General features: G+C 56.1%; 1 protein-coding gene across 4 annotated transcripts in view; it reads right to left on the bottom strand.

Annotated features, from left to right (window-relative positions):
* ST3GAL4 (ST3 beta-galactoside alpha-2,3-sialyltransferase 4) overlaps positions 1-16,108 on the bottom strand; it is a 31,894-nt gene that overhangs the window by 13,646 nt on the left and 2,140 nt on the right. Inside the window, exons 2-3 of one of the 4 annotated variants that reach the window (XM_059184530.1) lie at positions 10,260-10,346; positions 8,984-9,053 (exon numbers count right to left, since the gene is read on the bottom strand). The exons of 2 other annotated variants lie outside the window; for them this stretch is intronic. In XM_059184530.1, coding sequence (XP_059040513.1) covers positions 8,984-9,053; positions 10,260-10,312 — 123 coding nt within the window. In that variant the 5' untranslated portion in view covers positions 10,313-10,346. The remainder of the gene's footprint in view (positions 1-8,983; positions 9,054-10,259; positions 10,347-16,108) is intronic. One more of the 4 variants, XM_059184562.1, reaches the window with a different exon arrangement.

Raw genomic sequence — 16,108 nt, 5'->3', positions numbered from 1 at the left:
CTGAAGGCACACCTCCCACCCTCTTCTCAAGCACACCGCGGGAGCTGCCTTTCCCCCTCCCCTCTGCCCACCTCTGCAGCAGGATACCCTAAGCCCCTTTCCCCCAAGGACAACCCCACTCCAGCACCAGTCCAAAGGGCTCTTCCTCTGTGAAGTCTTTTACGATATTTCTAAGAACCGATGTTTTTCTTCTCATCAAATATTGTTTATAACTTGCTTCTGGCACTTAACAAGTAGTATAATTTCATGTTATATAATTACTGCTTTTCATGTCTCGCCCACTATCTACTGACCTGAAACTGGAGGCTCGTTTATACCAAGAGTCTATCAGACCTGGATCACACAAGATGATTTATCCCCTAATACAATTTTATGTTATATTAATATGTGTTTTGTATCTGGCCCAGGAGATTATGACCTCTGTGGTCTGGGAGAGTTCTTTGTATTTTCAGACTCTATTATAGAGTTCAGAAGGTAGCTGATGTTTTGTAAACATCTGACACACAAGCACTCAGAAGAGATTAAACACGCATTACATCCCTTATTAACTACTAAAATGTACAGCGCACTTACCCTGTGGGACACCAGAAAGGTCCCCATCCCCTCGCCATTGCTTTGGCGACCAGATAAGTCACTGTTGTTGGGGGTTGTCCGTGCACTACAGAATGTTTAACAGCATCTTTGACCTCGACCCACCAGATGCCAGCAGGAACCCCAGTGCCCGGCTGTGACAACCAAATTGTCTCCAGACATTACAAAATGCTGATAACTACTCCGCTAGACATTTTTAAGGGCTGTCCAAGTATGATCTCAACCCTATAAGTTAAGCACGATCATGCCCTACATTGCAGAAAAAGGGACCCAGGGTTCAAGAAGGGTCAGCTACTTGCCTAGGGAGGTAAAGCTTGTGAGGACAAAGACTGCGACTCCGGCTGCTTGGCTCCAGAGCCCACGTGTCCAGCCCCCGACCCCCTATGGCATCAACAGATCTCCTGTAAGGGAACGAGTCCCTAGACTCCGTGGTCCCTGGAATGTCCAAGGCTATTCTTCGGAGCAGGTAACGGAAGTCGGTCCTCTATCAGATCCAAGTCCTTCGAATGCTTACAACAGCTACAAGCAGCCTCCCGTGCTCCCTCTCAGGCAGCTTCCTCGTGGGACACAGTCTCTATCCGATGCCGTGGCCTGGGGCTGCTCGGGAAGCTCTCCAGCATGATTGCAGTGCATACAACTGTAGCCACGGGATTAGCGCTGCCCTCCATCTGGACACCAGACTTCCAGGAATGCTGGCTAAGGCTGCGCTCACTTATCACATCACATCCCTAGCACGGAACTCGAATCCTTCAGCTGGTAAGCCAGGCCTCCTGGACCCTAGCTCGGGTGGCTACCCTGTCCATCCCAAGAGGACTGTACGTGACACCTGCTTTCCCACATTTCCCCTTAGGAATCTAGGGTCATGTTTCCTCCAAGCTCAGAGTCCGCGGCTGACATTCCAGAGGACACTCAAGCAGGATGGTGAAATTAATGTAGCTAATACAATCACTAGGTAAGGCAAGATGGTGACACAGGTCACTGGGTAACCTACTTTAATCTCTCATTCTTGGATGGAGATGGCCAGCTAAAGGCAATTCTCCAGGACAGGTCAGTTACTTGCATCACTTCTCAGCACAAAAATTCTCCATGGCCTCTTATGTACTCAAGAGAGACCGGGGCTCGGTATCTCTTCACTGACTTCTTTATGCACTTTTGCTACCTGCCATCAAAAATCCCATACACATCCAACATTTCTGGTCCCCCTCCCCTGCTTGTAAAGATTTTTCCGTTGTTTTCACTGCCGTATCACCCATGTCTAGAAGAGCGACTGGCACACAGTAGGCTCTCAGTACAAATTCACTGAATCAATAAATGATCAATTCGTCAGGGACGTCATTGGAGCCAGAGAGGAAGAGGCAGTACCAGGAGTCTGAGATTCGCTCTATCCACTCCGACCCAAGACCTGGCAGGACACAGCCTTAAGACTTTGCCTTCTCCCCATCACAGAATAGCACAGTGTGACCACAGTGCACCCCGGCCGGCGGGGGGCGCTGGGGGGTGGCGCAGGGAGCAGCGCAAGAGGCCTGCCCTGGCCCCAGCTCACGCGAGACAGCAGAGGGCTGAGAAATTGGCCAATAGCCTCAAGGCCCATGAGTGGGCAGATGGGGCGATCTGTCCAGCCACCCAAGCTTGGAGGGAAAGGGGTCTGGTAGGCCTCCCACGGAAGCACAGAAGCTTCTCTGTTCCCCACCCTTGGGGTCCACAGGCTGCCACCTCCCCCCTGCCATCACGCACCCCAACCAGCCCAGCCCTGCAGCCTCCTGGATAGAAACACTGTATCACCCACTTTATCAGCTGCCGGTCACAAGACACCAGAGGGAACCACTTGAAAATCATACTTCTGGTGTCTGCGCGGGTGGGGTAGAGGCTTTGAATTCCATTGTCTGGGTGAGAAACCTGAAGCTGTGTGACAGGGTAGAGAATCAACCAGGATGGACTCAGAGCTAGGATAAGAAAAGGAAAAATCTGGTGGGGCTGCGGACCTACCCCAGGGCCCCCCCGCAGGGGCTCTGGGATAGGCTTCCCTCCTCAGACCTCCCACCCAGGAGCCTAGGAATTCGGCCCCAGGGAACCAAAGCTAAAGGTACTACCAGAGCTGGGGCTTAACTCAGGTCACCACCAACACGGCCAGTCCCCTCCCTCCTCTGGCCTCCACAGGCCTCTTCTGAAAGCAGAGGACAGCACCAGCCCTGCCCCGTCCCCCACGGTGGCCCCCAGCCAGTTGTGGCTCTGGAGTCTTTGCCATGTGGCTGGTCCACACTGAGGTTTGTTGTAAGGGGGAGCCATACACTAGGTTTCAAACACTTAGTACAAAAATAAAAGGAAACCACCACCTTAAGAATGATTTATACTGATCACGCACTGCGGTAATGTTTTGGCTCTACTGGGTTAAAATACTAAAATTTATTTCATTTCCTCATTTTTACTCTTTAAAAATGTGGCTAACTTAACATATCCAAAATTTTATTTTCTTATTTATTTTATTTATTTGAGAGAGAGAGAGACAAAACAAGCATTAGGAGCGGTAGAGAGAGAGGGAGAAGCAGGCTTCCCACTGAGCAGCGAGCCCAGCACAGGGCTGGATCCCAAGACACCCCCCCACCTCCGATCATGACCCGAGCTGAAGGCAGACACTACACCAACTGAGCCACCCAGGCACCCCATAACATTTTATTTAAGTAATCTCTACACCCAACGTTGGGCTCAGCTCACGACCCTGAGATCAACGGTGGCATGCTCTTCCCACTGAGCCGGACAGGCGCCGCTAACTTAGGATTTTGTAAGATTTGAAATTACATATGTGGCTTGCAACTGTGGTTCCCACTGCGTTCCTCTCGGACCTCGCTGGACCAGGCCATGTCTGCGATTGCACAGGAAGCACGCGTAGAAACTTAAAGCAGCTGATGCTTCCTGGCTTCCATCTCTGAGAGGCCAACTCAGGGTGTCTGGGATGCCTGCAGAGGGCCCTGGTCATTCTGAGGGACAGCCACAGTGAGCACTGTCCCAAGGTCTCAAGTGGGGGCAGAGCTGGGAAGTCTCCACTCTTCCCTGCATTCTGCCCGCTCCTCCCCGGGCGGTCAGGATTCTGAGCATGGAGGCAGAGTTCAAGGTGACATCGTCACCTGGCGCCCCAGCCCAATCTCTGCTCTGCCCACACCCAACCTCTTCCTGACCTTGGCAACTTGCCCCAGTGCCTGCGCAGAGCCGGCCTCTCGGCTATCCCTCACACACCGCACCTGCCCAGGGCCCACGCAGATGGCCACATTTCAGGTCACAAGGAACAGCCTACTCTGGCCCAGAGCTGTGCCTCGGGGACCCGCCACCGGGACGGAACCCTGCCTCTGCCACTTAGCACCCCTGAGCCTCGGTCTCCCGATCTGGAGGTAAGGAGCCCCTACCACGATTTTCGCTGGGCTGGTTAGCGAGATAATGGAGAAAAGACACATGGGAAATGCTCCGTGAATAGTGACTATTAGCCATACTCCTTTCTCGTGCGCTAAGTGGAATCCAAAAGCTGCAGCTGTCTGGAATGCGGGGTGGTTAAAACATCATTGAAGAAACAGTATGTTTTAGTCAGTCTGTTCTGTGATCAAAAGCAAAGAAATAAACACTGAGCCCTACGCGACACACAAATGACTATCCACTGGACTGAGAAAGTCCTGGATGACGGCCAGGCCTCCCCGACGCTTCCTAAACACGCCCTCCCCTCCCCAAAGGAGGGTTTTAGCTTGCATGCCCCCTCCACACCCCAGCCCCATTTGAGAATGGAGGCAGGACTGAAGGTTGGGGAGGGGGAGGGGGCTGCAGTCAGTGCCAACAGTGTGACATCTGAGTCCTTGTCTGGGCAGGGGTTGCCTGCAGTGTAAATGGTCGGGATCTGGAATCCCAAGCCTGGACCTCCCTCCCTGGCTTCCCTTGTCCTGGCCACTCTCCCGTGCTGCTCCCAGCACACGGTCCCAGCCTACCCAGCCAGGAGTCTCCTCTCTACCCCGACACTCGCCTCCTTACTCCATCTTATTCCCTTTGTAGCAACGACACCACACCATGTCCTGTACTCATGAATCCGTGCACCCCGAGAAAGCGGGACTCCATGCGGTCCATACCACCTCCAGCACCAAATTTAATGCCTGTCGCATGGTAGGTCATAGACCAACATGGAAACGAACAGACGTCTAAAATGCATGAGCAGGGGCGCCTGGGTGGCTCAGCGGGTTAAAGCCTCTGCCTTCGGCTCAGGTCATGATCCCAGAGTTCTGGGATCGAGCCCCGCATCGGGCTCTCTGCTCAGCGGGGAGCCTGCTTCCTGCTCGCTCGCTCGCTCGCTCTCTCTCTCTGCCTGCCTCTCCGCCTACATGTGATTTCTGTCAAATAAATAAATAAAATCTTTAAAAAAAAAAAAAAAAGAAAAAATGTCCTTTAAAAAAATAATAAAATAAAATAAAATAAAATGCATGAGCAGAACAAGTGTGTACAGCAAGTTTCACCAAGTGAAAGCATCCCACGCCCTTATTTTGCAAAGACCTGAGCACCCGAGGCACCAGGGGCTTGCTAGAGGCTCAGCTTGGGAGCAGGCAAAGCCACCAAGTGCCACGTTTTTTGCCAAACACATGTGGCTATGCGCACAAACAGACCCTTATCACCAAGGCGGCGTGATTTCTGCAGAAGCCGCTATCACCGGGAGGTGCCTGGGTGGCTCAGCGGGTTAAGCCCCTGCCTTCGGCTCAGGTCATGATCCCAGGATCCTGGGATCAAGTCCCACATGGGGCTCCTTGCTCAGCAGGGAGCCTGCTTCTCTCTCTACCTCTCCCTGCCACTCTGCCTGCTTGTGCGCTCTCTCTCTCTCTCTCTCTCTCTCTCTCTCCCCCTCTGACAAATAAATAAATGAAATCTTTAAAAAAAAAAAAAAAAAAAAAGTTCAGTTCTTCTTTATTTTATTTTTTTTTTAAAGATTTTATTTATTTATTTGACAGAGGGAGATCACAAGTAGGCAGAGAGGCAGGCAGAGAGAAAGAGAGGGAAGCAGGCTCCCTGCTGAGCAGAGAGCCCGATGCGGGACTCGATCCCAGGACCCTGGGATCATGACCTGAGCCGAAGGCAGCGGCTTAACCCACTGAGCCACCCAGGCGCCCCAGTTCTTCTTTAAAAAAAAAAAAAAAAAGAAGTCGCTATCACCATCTTTGACTCCCCTGAATCACTACCAGCTTCGGGGCTACGGGACCACCCAATAAAGTGATATCACGCATCAAAAGCTGGGGTGGTCCCAGGACAGCTCCAGGGCTTGAAGATGCCCTATTACCCAGGTAAACTCACATCCTCCTTTGTTGTTCCCTAAGAGGGTCTGCCTGAGCCAAAACCCCAGCCACCACCCCCCAGACCCCTGAGCACCTCTGGCATTCTGGAGGCAGAAGAAAGGGTTCTGAACACAAACCCAAGGTCCAACCCAGCCTCCGCAGTGAGGGCCCAAGCATCCCTGGACAAGGTCCTAGATCTCTCAAGGCCTCAGATTCCTCCTCTGTGAAATGCAGGTCACGAGGGCAAGTTCTGGAAGGTGTATGAGCCTTGAAAGCCATGCTGGGATTGGAAGCCTGAAGCTTTAGCTCCAGCCAGGCTGACAACCGGGCACTTGGCAAAAGGAAGCTGCAGGGGTTCCTGGTCCAGGTCTGCCCCAGAGCTTGGCAGCTCCTCTCCACCCAAGGTTTCCGCATCCCAGCAAAGGGAGGGGTCCACAACCGCAGCTCCCACCTGCTACTGTAACCATGAACATGCTCTCCTCTCCTGGCTGCTGGGCCCATTGCACACATGACACAGGACGCAAGCAGCTGCCCAGGGAGAGAGGCAGACACTGCCACCCAGACTGGTCCGTACTAAACCCAGGCACCTTGTACTGGCCAGACCCTAGGTGCATTGCTGGGGTGTGAGAAGTATAGGATGGGAGAGAGGGAGCAGGCTTCACCGGAGAAGCCACTTGAGCTCTCTCTCTGGGTACATCACATCCTTGAGAAGGTGCCCGGGCCCCTGATGAGTCCCACCTGATGGCCATCCCAAGGGGATCCAGATGGGGCCCCCTCCGCTGGCCAGCATCCTCTTTTCCTAGCAGTTCCAGAAGCAGTAGCCCTCCTCACTTCTTTCCAGAGTGATGTTCCCTCTGCTGGTTGTCCCCGCCCCAGCAGGTTCTCCTCAAGTCCCCACTCGGGGAAAGGGCAGGGCCATGTTCAGTCCTGAGACCTCGAGGGAGGTGAACACTATGCCAGCTCTGGCCCAAGAAGGGTGCCCTCAGCACGGCTGTTCCAGATGGAGCAGCAGGAAGACCTCTCTCCCCTGGTGATGCACACTGTCCCGCAATGGCGGTTCTGCAACAGAGAGGCTTTGGGGTATCCACAGGGGAGGACCCACTACTGAATTCCCAGCAGGAGCCTGACAGAGCGAGAGGAGCTGAAAGTGGGCCTCGGGGTGCATGCATATGCTCAGGGGTGGCACTAGGGCCCCTGGGTGGGGCCCTGGACAAGAACGCAACCCGGAAGAAGAAAAATCAAGACTGCATTTCTGGCCGCAGCCTGTCCCCTGGGAAGGGCGAAGCCAGTAAGACAGGCTCTTTTAAGATGGTTACACATCGGTAAGACCTTCCTTGAACTGACTCTCCTTCAAGGACAAGGTCAGCGATGACGTAAGGGGACGCCTGGCTAGCATTCGAGGTGCTGCTGGGGAAGGTGCTGACCCTTGGGGGAAGCCGAGGTCCCTCGGGGCAGAGCCCAGAGCACAGCCGGTGGGAGCACTGGCTGGAGGGCTGGCTGGCATGATCAGAGGGGACCCACAGCTACTTCTGCCCCCAGGGCTCTCCCATAGGGTGAATGTGCAGCCAATCTGAATGCCCACAGCCTCACCCACAACCCAGAGCTGGGAGGCCCCAGAAAGACACTCAGAACCCCTCAAGCCCACCCTACTCCTGCCCGCTCGAACCCTCCTGTGTCAAAAACCTACAAGCGCATCTCTACAGAAACACACAGCTGTCTGCTCAGAGGCACACCCAGACCCAACATGGAACGTAGGAACCCTACACACTCGTACACACAGGCACACACCCCTTGTTCCTTCTCCTCTCCTGCCCATTCCCCCCAACATACAGCTTCTGAGGTCAGCTGGGCCCCCTCGGCCAGGGTGCTCTCTTCCCCCATCCTGCAGCTGAGGGCACTGCCCACCCGGCTTCAACTTCACCTTCAGCTGTGGCCGGTTTGTTTGTCAGGCTACAGGTCCCTGGGGCTCCCAGCCAGGGAGCGGGAGCTTCCAGAGGAGCAGGGAGTGGCTACGCTGGCCCTCGGGGGCCTTCTCTTCACCTCTGAAAGTTGGGTAAAGAGAAACCCTGGACTCCTGGCCCTCAGCCAGGCCAAGCCCAGCTCCCAGCAAGGGAGTCCCACTCCTGTCATGCTCAAAGGTACTGGGGGAGGTGGGCACTGGGACAGAGGGGCTGCAGGGAAGCAGACAGGAGGAAGATTCACAGCCTCGTAAGGATGTCCCCAGAAGGGCTGGGGAGTGTCCCAGGGCAGCCTGGGACCTCAGTCACGCATGGGCCAGAGGCAGCTGGCCCAGGGAAGGGTACCCCCGCCTGGCGCCCTCACTCACCATCCTCCTGGCCTGGCCTCTTTGCACGGGCACCTAACCCTGATCCCTCGGAGAGGGACTGTCCTCCTGGCCTACCCCCCTCCCCCACAAATCGGGGAAACTCCTAGGCCCTCCCCTAGCCATCCCTCTACCCCACTCAGGCCTTCATGTCTCCAGCCCTGAGGCATTAGCAATTTCAGGATCATCCCAGACCTGGGGGAGGTGGTGGGAGGGCAAGGCACAAGCTGCTCAGGGCCTGGGGACTGAGGATTCCAGAGTCTAGGGCTCGTTCAACAGGTCTGGGCTTCGCCCACACCTCCTCTCCACGGAGCTATGGCTCAAGTCGTATGGGATACCTCCTGGGCAGACACCCTAAATCTAACTGAGGGCGGTGCCAGGGGTCAAACCAAGTGCCTGAGCACCCCAAATCTGGGGCCTTGCCAGAGCTCCTCCCCTGGTCCTTTCAAGAGTCCTCCCTGTTTTCAGCTTCCAAGAATACAGCCCTGTTAATCCACCACTACCTTGGGACAAGCACTGCCCTCAGGGCTAAATGGGATCCAGAGGCTTTTTTCAAAGAAGCCTGGTGCCAGATAAGGACTTGGGGAAACTGAGGCACAGGGAAAACGCAGACCCTGAGAAAACCCAGGAGACCACGCAGCCACGGGGACCCTGGTCCCACCTGAAGGCCCACAGGTCCTCCTGCCCTCTTCCAAGCGTCTGTTTTCTCCTGCCCGGGAGCTAGCAGAGCAGGGACCTGGGACAAGGTGCCGCCCACCCCCAAGCCTGGCCGGCTCACCTGGCCTTCCCGGCCTGTCAGTCCAGCTGTTCCGGAAAGAGAACATTTTCTTCTCACTCTATTTGGACAGCTGCAGGGATAGTGATGGTGAGAAGAGAATGTCTGATTACTGACAGAGGGGGCAGTGCGGGGACAGGGCCACAGGACCTCCGATGGGGTGGGCAGAGGGCTGGAGCTGTGGGGAGGTCCTGGGCGGGAGGCTAGGAACTGGGAGCTAGGTGGGGGCCTGGAGCAGCCTGACAGGACACAGGGAATGCCTGCCATTCACAAAAAGGGTCACCAGAGGGGCTTCTGGAGCCGGGCCAGGGGTCTGGAGTAGTGAATGGCAGCCCAAGAGCAGCGAAGAAAATGACTCCCTTCTTTATGGAAAGTGCTCGGCTACAGGGCGGGGGCGGGGCGGGGTGGGGGGTTGCCCAGCCCCAAACCCTTCCTCCCAGACAGATCTCTAGCCCTTCCTCAGTGGGTCCGGGTCCGGGTCCGGGGCTGATGGGTGGGGCTCAAGGAGATGAGGCATCAACTGGGCAAAAGTCAGAAGCCCTAGAGATCCAGCTCGTTCCCACTTTCGAAGATGGCAATTAGAATTGTAGGGTCAAGACACACTGTTTCCTCCTCTCTCTCCTTCCCAACGTTTTCTCTCTCTCTCTCTCTCTCTCTCTCTCACTCCCCTTTGCTCTCCTCCCCGTGTCCCTGTCCCCTTTCCAGCCATCCTGTCCCGGTGTCTCCCTGTCCCCATCTCCACCTCCTCCTGCCTGCCTCCCCCCAACTCCCCACCCTCGGGTTATGTAAGGGGCCTGAGAACACACAGAGGGAGCTTTGTTGTCAAACCAAATCCATAAGGAGCTGGAATCGGCCAACGCAGCTGTTCCCCATTCCCTCCGCCTTGGCAGAGTTGAGACGCTGGGCAGGAAGCCCCCACACGCCTCCATTTTGGGAGGCGGGGGGCAAACACTGGCCCAAGGGCCCCCAGGCAGCTAAATGGGTGGCCAGAGATCAGTCATCCTTGCGTGGGACTGCAGCAGGGGACCAGCTGGCCCACAAGACAGTACAGAGCCCCGTGCAAAGCCAGGTCACAAAAACCACAGAGAGGAGAACTCTGGGCTAGAAGCAGGCCTGGAAAGGGGGTGTGGGGGAAGAAGACACAGACTCCCCCAGGCCCACCTGTATTACTTGTCCACACACGGATGCACACCCATGCTCTCTTTCTCCTGCACAACCCACGTACACACTCATCCACATACTTACAGCATGCACACACACACCCCCCATGTGGGCTCACCTGAAAGGTGTCTGAGCAGAAAACTCCTCCCTGCTCTGACCAGCCTCTTCCATCCCAGCAGGTCCCTCTGGGGAAAGAGCTGGAGCTCTGGAGAGAGGAGTGGGGAGGGCGGAGGTCAGAAGCCAAAGAAGCTCCACCAGCCCACTCTTCTTGGGAGACCCTCCGGCACTCGGACCAGGTCCCACCTTCCTGCCCAGGAGGACGTCCAGGGAGGTGGGTGAGGACCCAGGGAGCAGAGTTTAAGTTTACTTTGAGTTTCCTCTGGGCCGGCACTGTCCCTTCACCAAGCCCAACTGCTGGAAGAACCATCTCATTAGAAAATTCTGGAGCTGCCAACAACAGCAGGCGCTCCTGAACCCCCAGAGCCCAGAAGGGAACCTCCCCGACCGCTGGAAATGCAGCTGCCGCGTGAAGACCACTCAGATGTTGAGGCAAGGAGCATGGGGGACTCCGGAGGACAGAAGGGGAAAGAAGAGGAGTCAGATGGGAAGGGAGGAAGAGAGAAGAACGGAAGGCAGAAAACGATAAGAAAAAGAAAAAGAGGGGCGCCTGGGTGGCTCAGTGGGTTAAGCCGCTGCCTTCGGCTCGGGTCATGATCTCAGAGTCCTGGGATCGAGCCCTACATCGGGCTCTCTGCTCCGCGGGGAGCCTGCTTCCTCCTCTCTCTCTGCCTGCCTCTCTGCCTGCTTGTGATCTCTGTCTGTCAAATAAATAAATAAAATCTTTAAAAAAGAAAAAAGAAAAAGAAAAAAAAAAGAGGAAAAGAGGACCAAGGAGCAGACCAGCGGAGAAGGGGGGACAGTGATATGGGGAGAAGGGCCCACACAGGAGGATGGGTGCCCCCCTCCAAGAGCACACTCCCCCCTGCCAGGCCAGGGCTAGCCCCCTCTGAGAACAGAGCAGGTCCTAGAGAAGCAGGATGACAGTGGACATTTCTAGAACGTGTCCTAGCCCACCCAGTCCCCCGTTGGCCATGCCCCTGGGGGTAGTGGAGCCCATCCTGGTCTTTGGGGCCTGGAGGATGTCAGGACCTCAGAGAAAGGGATGAGATGGGGGCAGGGGGTGGACGGAGGGGCAGAGGGGATGTTCAGGGAGCTTGAACAGCAAGTTACTTTTTTGAGTCTCAGCTCCCTCATTTGCAAAAAGAAACAGTTACAGAGCTGCTACTATGAGGCAGCGAGGTTCCAGATGCTGGGACAGCTCAGGGAGGAAGGCAATTGCGGGTCCAGCCTCGTGGTGACCTCCAAGGCCTTTCCCAACCTGCAAATGTTTACCTCCCTGGGCCTCCCAAACCTGGGAGGTGAGGCAGATGCCACAAGCCCAACTCACAGACCAGCTGATGGAGCACTAATCACCACCTGACACCTGCCAAAGGTTACAGACCTGGGTGCAGACAGAGAGGAGACAAAGGGTGCCATCAGCAGTGAGTGGCTCCCGCCCGGCCGCCTGCCTCTGGCCACCGGGGCCCTGCCGTTGGACACTCTTCAGCATCTGGGCACCCCCTTGAATCCCAGAAGACACAGCAGCCTGGCGTTTACAGAGTACGGGATTCCACGCCCTGGGGCATCACTGGAAACACTCTCTCTATCCAAAGTGCGGGTTCCTCAGGGGAGGAACCCCAGGGCCTGAGGCCAGCGAGCGGGGAAAGGGGACAAGCCTAACACTTCTACCACACCGCCCAGAGCACCGCTCAACCCTAACCCCGTCCCCATATGGGGCAAGACTGGGACCCAAGGGCAGTGGGTCTCCCCTACACCGTCCCTGTACGTGGCAAGAGTGGGACCCAAGGGCACTCGGGGCGCATGGGAGGAGCTGGGCGGTCCAGCAGGCTTCCCAGAGCAGAGCCTCGGGTTGGATGCTGAAGGACACTCGCCATTTAGGAAGGAGGTTACCCAGAGTAGCCAAGCCATTGGCGGCATGGGGGAGGGGGACAGATGGAGCAAAGGAGATGAGAACACATGCGGCATGCTACTGGGAAAATAAAAGTCTTAATGGGGTTGAATGGGGGGGTTCCCAAATAAAACACTTTAAATTCCAGAAAACCCTCTGTCCTACTTTCACATGAGATTTTATGTGCAAAGCCTTCGAGAAGGCATCGAAGAGCAACTGTTAGAGTTGAAGCAATAATAGGGGTGAACCCCACCTCCTAAGTGGACACCGGAGTGGGGCTCCAGCCCTAGGGTCACCTCTCTTGGCCCTGAACAGGAGGAGAGGACCGATGTCAGGACAAGAGGGGAGATTAGGACCCGTCTGTGCAAGTACCTCAAGTTTGGGCTGAGGAGGGGAGACAGGAACAGGAACGGGTCCAGCTGCACCCGGGAGTGGGGCTGGAATGAGGGGCAGGCCCTCCTCAGGGGGCAGACTCCTGTCCTGTGCCTCCTGCCTGCCTCTCCAGCGCCTAAGAGAGACCCCGGGTTGGGGGAGGGGGGAGCATGGCAGCAAGCGGGGCCAGGCCAGGCCCTTCTCGGACAGACAGCTCACCTGTCAAAAGGGCAGCTTTCTTCCTTTGCCTCAGGAAAAGCAGGAAGGAAAGCAGGAACACAGTGAAGACAGAAAAAACCCAAGGTACCTCTTCCATACATTTATCAAACAAATATTTACCGAGCACTTACTGTTTGCTATACATCATTCCAACCATGAATACAGCAGTGAGCAAGACAGGCTCTTGGAGCTTACACCAAAATCCTAAAATCTCAGGGGAGAAAATACCTTAAAAGTTTTCAAGCCCGCTGCACACAACCAATACACCCCTCCTACGCCTGCATCTCCCTGGGACTGTCCCTGTCAAGGTCACAGGTGTATGCTTAAACATCTCTGATGATGAGCGATGTGCCCCCTCCAAAGGCAGAAGTGCGCTCCTGAAATCTCCAGCTAGCCCCATCGAGGGCCCTGCTGGCCTCCCTCCCTAGCCGGCCTCCGCAGAGCCTGAGGCAAGGGAGTCAACAGAGCATCAGAGGCCCTGGGAGAAGGTGCATGTTTTATTTTATTATGGCACAAAACAGAAGGATGCATCTCTAGTTCTGCTCATTCTGAGCCAATGACCTGGGACCAACAGAAACAAGCAGACCCCATGCTCATCTGTCCAGAGCTCTGGGGTCCCTCAGCCTTTGCAGCTGTGACTGCCCTGCTCACTTCCCTTCCTGAAGCCTCTGACAGTGGTCCCCAGGTCCCCAGGGCGCACCCTCACTGGCCCCCACTTCTCTCCTGCTGTCCCTTCCAACCAGGCCTCCCGCCCCAAGACCTGAGCCACCTGCAGGGGCAGGGGAAGGGGGGCCATGGGACGGGCGCCTGTGGACCGGGCCAAAGGGAAGCTCACCCCCACCCCCACCTCTGGGACTGAGAGCTGCTCTCTTGAAAGAGCTTCTCCTGCCAGGAGCCAGGCAAGGACGGGTGTCCGGAACAAAGGTGCTCCTGCCTGGCAGGGACCTGGGAATGGCAGACCCTGGACCCTGGGGGCAGCCACATTGGCCCAAGTCCCCGAGCTCGGACCTGTAGGGCCACTCCCCTTCCCCACGTGTCGCCATGGTTGTCAGCTGAGGCCTGGCAGCCCTGTGGGCGGAGAGCCGCATTTCCAAAGGAATAGGAGCCTGGCGGGCGGGCCAGATGGAAGTAATTACCGGGGGAAAAGAGGGAGAGGTGGGGGCTGGGAGGGGCTGACAAGCAGGGAGCCTGCACTCTGGGCAGGGGTGCCACGGCGGGCATGGGGAGATGTGGAGTTTGGGTCGGCACAAAGAATTCTGGGCTGGGAGTCCAGAGGTGGAGGTTGTGGTCGGCCTTGTCACCAACGCACTGTGGCCTTGAGCAAAGCCCTTCACAGCTCTGAACCTCTTCAGGCACCAAAGGATGGGGAAAGGAGTTTGGGGGAGCAGTGGAGAGCTCAACTGCGAAAAGCAGGTTTCCAAAACAGCCCCAGATACAAGTCCCCTGTTCAGCTGCTTAGGAGCTGTGACCTTGGCCAAAGTTTCAACTGCCAGATCCTCATTTCTTCACAGATAAATGGGCTGAATGAAAGGTGTGTATGAGGCTTACAGGAAGGGATAGAAATAAGCCTCCGGCACATCCTTTTCTTTTGTCTGTTTGTTAAGCGTTTGGGGCCAGGCTTAAAGAAGTGCTTGATTGGGTGCCTCGGTGGCTTAGTGGGTTAAGCCTCTGCCTTCAGCTCCGGTCCTGATCTCAGGGTCCTCGGGGGTCCGGAGGGCTCCGGCTCTTTGCTCACCAGGGAACTGGCCTACGGAACCCCTGCCTACGTGTGATGACTCTCAAATAAATAAATAAAATATTTTTTTAAAAAAGAGAGAGAGAAGCGCTTGGTTGACACATGGTAAGTACTTGTGTTATTTGCTAAGCCTTTTTTATTGTAAAGACAGGTGTTTACAAAGGCTGCTAGGGAGGAGGACATGCGGCAGGCGGTAGACACAAGGAACACGGCTGTAGCCCCTGGAACCCACACCCTCCTGCAGGAGGATTTGGATCAAAGGCAGAAGCAACAGCGTGTGGGCCCAGCCCTCTGCAAACGGGACCCCGTCCTCTCCAGCCACCCCCAGCCTCCCCATCCCACCCCAGGAAACCAGATCCCGGAGCCCGTGACCCACTTGGCTGGGCTGCAGAGGGAAAGTCCACGCAGGAAGGAGGAACCATCCCACCCCACAAGGACAGCTGCCTGTGGGCTTCTGCTGCCCGGCCTCATCACACTCAAGGCCCCGGGAGACACTGAGGGCTTCACCAGGCCGGCACCTGCCATCAGTCCTAGCAGCAGCCCCTCCACCCTGCTGGGCAGAAGCCAGGGCCTCAGACTCTGGAGTCGTCCCAGCATCTTTCCACAGGGCAGCTCTGCAGGGCTGGGGTAGGCAGAGAGAGTGTCAGGAGCTGTCTGTATGTCTCCTGGTCCTAGGCAAGGGGCCAAGACCAGAAGAAAAGCTGCAGTTCTGGACGCTGAAGGCCCTTCTCACCCTGGAAAGCAACCGACCCCACGCCAGCCGTTGACAGAGCTCAGCCCCTGCTGGGCTTGGGGGCACGGGGCTGGGGCCCAGGCCTCAACCACTTGCAGCTAGATTCAACCACTTCCTCCGTCTAAGAGTGACACACACACACACACACACACACACACACACACGCACTGGGAATGCGGGAAAGGGGTGATTCTGAGGCCAAGGGTGGCCGGCAACCCACCCAGAGGCCCTCAGAACATGGACGCAGGAGTGCTGAGCCCTTCTGGGAAGGGAGAACCAAAGGGGAGAGGGGAAACAAAGGACCACAGCTTCCAAAATCTACCTACGCTCATCCTTTTCTCAAGGCAACCAAAAGTTTCAGGTCAAGGTCACACACCCGAAGAAGGAAGCAGGGCCCAGGGTGTGGGGGTAAGGGAAGCACAGCTAGCTGCTGGTGGGGGTGGGGGGGGTGCGGTGGCAGAGTCAGGGAATATCTCACCACAGGGCAGCTAAGGAGTCAGTGGGTGGGGAGGTAACAGAAAGTTCTAGAAGTTTTCTGGGCATCCTTCCCTCACTACCCAACTGCCCTGCTCTCCAGAGTCCATCTCCAGGGGCTTGGGAGCTCAGATGAGTTCTGGTGCCTGCCTTGATTTCCATCAGGAGACTTGGCCCTCAGCCTCTGGGATGTTCTATGACACTGATCTGGAGGGTCCCTTTCAGGAGGCTGGAGCTCTCCCTCCTCTGTGGGCTGTGGAACCATTTTGTATTATTCTAAGGTAGAGCAAGCCCTTCCCCAAGACAGAAGGTGTAAAACCATCCTGACAGGAGGAATTCATAGGACCGCTGGGCAGCCTCTCTGAGGTGAGACCCAGAGAATGTGTCCAGGTAGGGTCCGAGGGGGCACCCAAGGCAGGGTAGAGG

The sequence above is a fragment of the Mustela lutreola genome, chromosome 1, assembly GCF_030435805.1.
Source record: "Mustela lutreola isolate mMusLut2 chromosome 1, mMusLut2.pri, whole genome shotgun sequence".
Classification (NCBI taxonomy): domain Eukaryota; kingdom Metazoa; phylum Chordata; class Mammalia; order Carnivora; family Mustelidae; genus Mustela; species Mustela lutreola.
The sequence above is the reverse complement of the archived record's forward strand: the minus strand, read 5'-3'. Positions and strand labels throughout refer to the sequence as shown.